Raw genomic sequence first — 7,204 nt, 5'->3', positions numbered from 1 at the left:
CGTCTTCAACCAAAATTAGCTTCAAGGAAACTGAAGTGGGTTTGCAATAGCCTTTTTTTTTTTACTTCTTGGACTTTCAGTAAACGAAAAATTAAGAAAATTGGCCAGAAATCCGCCGAAGCAAATGCTTTCAAAAGCATGATTTTTATTTACGAATCTGATTCTTTATAAGAGGTCAGCAAAAAATTGCTAGAAAATGAAATTCATTGTTCACGAATTATACATATCAGGATGAAGTTGTTTTTAGTGTAAAATTAATTAAACATATTTAACACAGAGTTGTGATCCATGTTTTGTTCTCTCTTAATTCGTAACTTTTGCTAGTTGTTACATTTAGGTTTGAAACTTGATAGTTGTGAATTTTCAGTGTTTTCACTTTTTTTAAGGCGTTGAGATATTTCGATGTTATTAATTAAGTTAATAGATCGTTCATGTCAGTGCCGTTCGCCTACGTACTCAATTTTAATCTCCGCGACAAAATGTTTGCCAAATTTCTGCCAAAAAAGGAAGGCGATGTTTCATAAGACCATTAGCAAATCCATTACTCTGATGCTTACATCATCAACGGAAAGTGCTTTTCCCGTCTTCCACGCGTGACACTCGTGATTCGCTCACAGGCTAAACAGAACTTGCTCACTTTGACCACTTAAGCCATTTTAAACTAATCTTTTTCCATCACGCCTTAAAATAAATGACCATTGATCAAGATAAAAAGAAGATCTTTCACAAGCAGTCACGCGGTCGGCCAAAATTCGCACTTGTTGGTATGATTGAGTTCTGAACATTAACAAAACACTTCTGAACAAATGTTTACACGTTTCACGCAAAAGCAACGTCGCAATGTTTTGAATGCAGAAAAATATTTTCCTCTTGGTCAAGAGCGCATTTTTTGATGAAATGCTCTTGTCGTTTTTTTGAAAGTCTCTGAGGACATTTTAGCATGCAATTTCCGGTGCTGGCGTTGCTACTATATAGGGTGCGTCAGGAATTCGGGTTATGCATTTAGTCCAGGCATGCGTGATCCGTGACGCAGGCGACCTGTGCAGAAAAATGGAAATGCACAGTTTCGTTCGTCTCATCAAGTTGTGTTCTTACCGGAAATCTGTTTTTTAATTTCATCTCCAAGATGTTTTTTGTTCTTGCGTGTTTGAGCTACATTATTCAACATTCCTTTGGCTACAATCTAGTGACCGAATTACCAATCATTAGAAAGGGAGAAAACGGCAGTTATTTTGGATTTTCTGTGGCTACTTACTCATTCTTCGACTCCTATGGCGATCTGGACTCACAAGGCAGAAAGAGGAATTATTCCTGGTATGAGGACTGAGAGCCTCAATTCCCTTGCGTTTTGGTGTATTTCTCTGTGTTTAAAATATGAATATTGTCTGTATCGTTTCCCCAGGCTATTGGTTGGAGCGCCAAAGGGTAATACCACCGAGCTACAAGATCTTGGAGTCACTAATCCCGGAGTTGTTATGCGGTGCGACTTCAAAAATGAGTTGGGCTGTGCTGCACTTCCGTTTGAGACAGAAGGTAAGATAAAGGTGATTTATTTTGTGTTGTAGGCTTTCCTACATTATTTCCTTCAACACAGTTTTCGTAGCATTACGTTGTAACACTACCGTGAGTTCTTTGAAGCAATTCATCGAAGTCACCTTTGGCCAGCTGTAGTATAGAGGTTACTGCTACAAATATAAGCTTACTGTAAAAAAACATCTGCATGGGGCTGTTGTGAGTGAAATTCTCGTTAAAACGAGTTGTTTCCATATGGAACTTTTTACACTGATCAAACAAAACATAATTTTAAAATAGTGTCTTGATTTTGCCCGATGCAGACCTGCCGCGTGCGTACGTCGATCGCGTCCCTGCAGGACTATGTTCAATTTCATCGTCGTAGCAAATTTAAACAATATTGACACTGTCATTTATGCTAGAGAAACTCAAATTTTGTTTCCTGTTCTATGATATGTTTTAATTTTTTACAAATTTCCTAACTGGTGTAGTTATGACAAAAGTAAGTTTGAAGTTTACGAATCGAGTATCGTGACATTAGCAGCGCCAGACTGCAAGTGTGCGTTTGATGTATTTTGTTTTGTTGTGCCCAGAAAATTATTCACGCTTATGTCAATACGTTCGCCTGCTAATGCACAGCAGAACCAACACCTCATTTTCTTTAGAAGCTAGAAACTTGATACTTTATTGTTGACATTGTTTGTGTAAACTATTATGCTTTTAAAGGAGTTTCATTTACTCACTAGCAATGGAGTGGCTATTGTGCCGTTCAGAAGGAGATGCGTTCTTCTGGTAGGCATGTGACACAGCTTCGGTTGGCGATTATTGCAAGAATAAAGTTTGTTTTGTCGTTGACCCACCGGGGGTTTATTCAATAATTCTTAGGCTTTTATGCCAGCAGGACGCAAAGGGATTGCCTGGAAATAAATTATTACGAGTTTAATTATTTACCGACGGGAAAAAAAACTGTGTTGCCATTTCTCTTCATACACGAAGCGATCGATCTATTCCCTAGGTGACGTTTTGTTATCTTTGCGACTGTCAAAAATTGTCGTCATTACAATCTCGTCCTTTGTTGGTACCTTAGCGATCTATTTTAATCACATAATGTGAAATAAATTCATCAGGCGGCTGCTAGCAGATGTCTTCGCTAAATTTGCGATACAAACTTTGCATTTTAAAAGCTTGAGTCGAATTGTTACTCAAAGATAATGGACCATTATTTTTTGCTTGCGATATTATTATTTTCTTTTGACAGAAATAATGGATCGAGGTTTCCGTTTGTCGTACTCGATTTGACACGGGTATTTTATTAGAACGAAGTAGAACGGTCACTGTTCACTATAATGATACAAAAACTGGTTTACAAACTTTAAAAAACTCATTTTCTTAAATGTTCTTTATAATAATGACCAAAGTAAATTTATAGCTTTACACATTCTCCTGACTTAAAGCCAAAAATAATGTTCTTAAGTGCTATTATCTATGCAATACACTCTGTTTGAAAATGACTTCTTTTTTTAATATCTTATGTTAAATTATTTTGGTTTTGTGGTCCTTTTATCAGAATTTTTCATTAGCTGTTGATTCCCTTGAATTTTTTGTGGCGTCTTGTCAAAAATTTGTTTTGAAGTGAAACTGATTCTGTGGGAGTCACTAATTGTTTGAATTTCTTGATTTTGAACCAATAAAAAATCGGAAGGTTTGCTATTCTGAAGTAAATTCATTTACTTGGAGGGAATCTCCTATTTTGGTGTATTTGAAGGAAATACAGAGTATTTTACTTCTCTTGCTTCGAATCATGCCAGTAGTGTTTTCACTAGTAAGCTTATTTTGTAGTTTTATATAATTTCCATGGCAAACTGATAGAAACGTGAAAAAATAAAATTCTCTTCATTTGTTTTGTACAGTACAGGGATAATAAATTTCATGGCTTAATTGGTTACTCTATTGTATTTTTTCAGACTTCCTTTTGTCGCATCAATTATTTTATCTTTTCTTTTCTCCCTTATCTGTTCATAATGTTGAAATACAAAGTTTTGTAAATTACACAATGACAAAATCTATTTTAACATCTGTAAATATGCGCATGTGTCAGAATCACTCGTGTGATTTCCAGATGGGTGATTCACTCTTTATTTAAGATTTTTTTAGAAGAACGTTAAGGCTGAGAATTTAACCAGATTTAACCAGATTTGAAGAAAATACTAAGAACGTGCCCAGGCTGAGAGTCAGTTAAGATTTACTTTTTTGTGCTCCTTTGTTTTTTGTTTTCATGGCTAGTGAAGGTAAAAAAAAATTAAATTGTAGTCTAACAGGACATTGAATTCACATACTGAGGGACATTTTTTAACATTAACAATATTAATGACTGCTTTTCGTATTGCATGATACATTGAAGAAAAACTCTGTTAATTGCGGTCAAACTTAGTGAGCTCATTTTAGGCAATATGAAGAAACTTTCATTTAGCAGGGCTGCTATATTTTTCCTGAGTTGAAGTCCCTTGGGTATTGGTCGTGATGCCATGTGATTTCGGCATTTGGATGCCATCTTGGACTGATACACTTCCCAAGGGAAGTCAAGTCCTATTGGGCAGGGTAATGGATTGGTGACTGGCCGGCACTACCCCATGTTATACATGCTGGGGTGTCACGCTGTTTGGCTATCCAGCAAGAAAGGTTACTGATCTCCCACAAAACTGACATTACTGCATTGTAACATGTGTATTCCAGAACTGTTTTTAATAAAATTATTAGCAACAAGTTAACAGTAATAGTACTTAGAGTGTGACAGCTTTGTCACTGAACAAATACTAGAAAAAGGTACAAAATGATTCCTTCAAAAATTTTCAACTACTTTCAATTGCATTGGTGACAACATGGGAATATTCCATTTTCAAAATATCAGATATCCATCTTGATAGTGAGGCAGTGGGGACAAAAACGATGGAATGAGTGTGAAAATTATTTGCATATCATCCACTTTCCTTTGCCTTTGTCCTCTAAACCTCTCTTTCAAGCTGAATTTTGATATATAAAAAGAGGCCTTAGTATTGAATGCATCTCACTAATCCTTGATTAATAATAATAATAATAATAATAATAATAATAATAATAATAATAAGTGGAAATCAAGGCAGAGTAACCGGCTGTGAGAGAGAAATTTCTGGCAAACTGATGGTGATAACCGGCTTGTAATGGAACTCCTGCAAGCTGTAGCCAGGATGTAATTTTAAGTACTAGTCTGACAGTCATTTTCGCAAGCCCAAAAAAATCCTTGTAAGCACAATGATAATTTCCTCAAAAATTTTCCTCAAAGAACTTTCACTTGCCCGTCAGGCAAGTGAAGGATAAAATCCACTAGCTTGACAGGAAAAAAAAAAAGTGCCCCGGGCTATTGGGTCCCAAGCATTTCTTTGCACGCTGTGTTGTTAGTAGGTGTGCGCTCTCACCACTTCACCTTCCCTCGCTCTAAACATTTTCACAACCACAATATTATTTTTTTTCATTTTCACTTTCCTGCCTTTTTAGGGGACACAAGTACAGAGATAAAGAGCAATGGATGGCTTGGGGTCTCTGTGCTAAGTGCCGGATACAATGGTGCTGTTTGGGTAGGTAAAAAAATTGGGAACCACCTAAAAAAAACAACATTTTTTTGGTGCAGCAAAACTGCTGCACCTGTCGAATCCTAGACTGCTATCAGTCCCTTTTGAGTCAGTGGAACTGCCTGCTTTTAGTAATGTATGCGAGCTGAGGGGAGAATTGGGATAGAGCAAGAAAGAGGGTCTCGACGCTTTTCTGTAACCAACACATTCAGAATTTACAGTTGCACCGGTCCAGCAATGGGAAATTCAGATTGGTCCATTGACAGTGGACCGCTGTCAGTATCTTTTTTCGCTGTAATATTACATGTATTATAGATTGTGATGCTAATCTGTCTTTGATTTTTCCTGGGAGAAGAGCATCATGTTAAATTCTTGTTTCATTTGCAAAGTACAATAAGCCGTCAAAGCTCTCCTATTGGGCAAGGATGTTATGGCTGTGCTACCAACTGGTTTTGGCAAGAGCATTTATTATGGGAGCTTTCTCCTCTTAAAGGATACAGTTGACCAATTGTGGTAATCGTTCCTCCCAGCAGCATCAGCAAAGACCAGATTCTGTCGAACAATTATGTAATTTACGGGAAGTTGCCTATGAGAAGAAGGAGAATGTTGTTAAAGGATATGGCATCAAACTAGTATTAAGTCTTCTTTTCTGTAGAACAAGCTCTATCTTTAGACTTCACTGATTTGATAAAGCTCAGAACAGTAAGGTAACGCCTGAAAAATGCCAGAGTGCTTATAATGGCCCACCAACAGACCTTTTAGTATGGCCAAAAACCCCAATGTCATGCCAGTCATTGAGCACATTTTTGCTTCTAGTCATTAACAGAGTTAAATTACCTTTAACCCTCTTTAAAATGGCACGACGATGTTTGCTACAGGCAACGACATTTTCATAATTCTGCGGAATTCTCATCTTCATGCGCCAACGACCAAACTGCGCTGTGGCTTCCATCAATCAAACCGTCTGATGCCTAGCAAAACCACAGGTGCCAACATCAATATTATTGATGTGTCATAACCTTCCAATCAGCATCTTTTGTTCCCACAGTACAGTCGTACATTTGAACTTGGCGCTGATGGAAAGTGATGAAATCTTTTCAAGTCTTTTTACTGAAGAGTCTCTAAAAAGATATCGAAATGGTATTCAAGCTGTGAACTAAGCAAAAAGTCCAATTCACTTTCCAGAGGCAGATTCGATATCCCGGCTATGCTCGGAAATTTGATTGATGGAAGCCCTTGAAGGTGAGATTCCACAGAATTATTAAAATTACAGTAATACATGTATCTCTGGGAAGAAAAATATTTCAGTTCAGGGACAACTTAAGTTAATTTGTCTTTTCTTTTGTTAGGCTTGCTCCCATAGATTGCTTGTCAAAGCAGGCAATTTTTACACCTACCCTGGAAAATGTTACAAATCCACAGATTTAGCAAGCTCTGGTGATCCGTCGAATTTTCTTATAGACCCTCTTGATTACTGTGCTACGCAAAATCAAAGTAAGTTTTTCCCTATTGTTATAATTATTATTCATTTTAATTGTTTCATTATTGTGCACGAGGAAGGATACTGATTGCTAATCTCGTCAGTGATACATGTATTTTTACAACCATCGAAAATTCTGATACAAGATGATTTCAACATGATTTATTTAACTCAGCTCAGTTTCACATGATGTATAGGTTAAATTTACATAGGCAACAAACAGAGTTCCGCTAAGGTGTAAGAGCAAAATACAATGTAGGGAGCAAGTTGGGATCATCCAAATAGCAAACTCAAGGCTAATCTTGTGGATGACCCTTGCGATAAAAAATAGTGATACAATTACAGACAGAATTAAAAATATATTTTTTTATAAAAGGTATTTCTTCATGCGCTAAGGTAGGTAATTCATTAGAATAACAATTAAGCATAGAGTTCTTATTCTAAGGGTTTTACGAAATATTCTAAGAGAATTTGAATTAGTTATACTTGTAGGCAAGGAATTCCAAAGGTGAGGACCAGTAAATTTTAGGGAGCGTAAGCCGTATTGAGTGAAGATTCCTATTATGTGATTGCCTTGTTGAATAGGAATGAACAGAAGATTTAAAAA

The 7,204-nt window shown here is 36.7% G+C and overlaps 1 protein-coding gene across 1 annotated transcript in view; it reads left to right on the top strand.

Moving 5' to 3' along the window:
• Positions 1–1,008: 1,008 nt before the first annotated feature.
• LOC138012800 (integrin alpha-6-like) overlaps positions 1,009–7,204 on the top strand; it is a 51,253-nt gene continuing 45,057 nt past the window's right edge. The window contains exons 1-4 of the mRNA XM_068859689.1: positions 1,009–1,314; positions 1,403–1,533; positions 5,044–5,123; positions 6,467–6,611. Coding sequence (XP_068715790.1) covers positions 1,127–1,314; positions 1,403–1,533; positions 5,044–5,123; positions 6,467–6,611 — 544 coding nt within the window. The 5' untranslated portion in view covers positions 1,009–1,126. The remainder of the gene's footprint in view (positions 1,315–1,402; positions 1,534–5,043; positions 5,124–6,466; positions 6,612–7,204) is intronic.

The sequence above is a fragment of the Montipora foliosa genome, chromosome 8, assembly GCF_036669935.1.
Source record: "Montipora foliosa isolate CH-2021 chromosome 8, ASM3666993v2, whole genome shotgun sequence".
Lineage (NCBI taxonomy): Eukaryota > Metazoa > Cnidaria > Anthozoa > Scleractinia > Acroporidae > Montipora > Montipora foliosa.
This window is presented reverse-complemented; position numbering and strand designations above follow the sequence as displayed.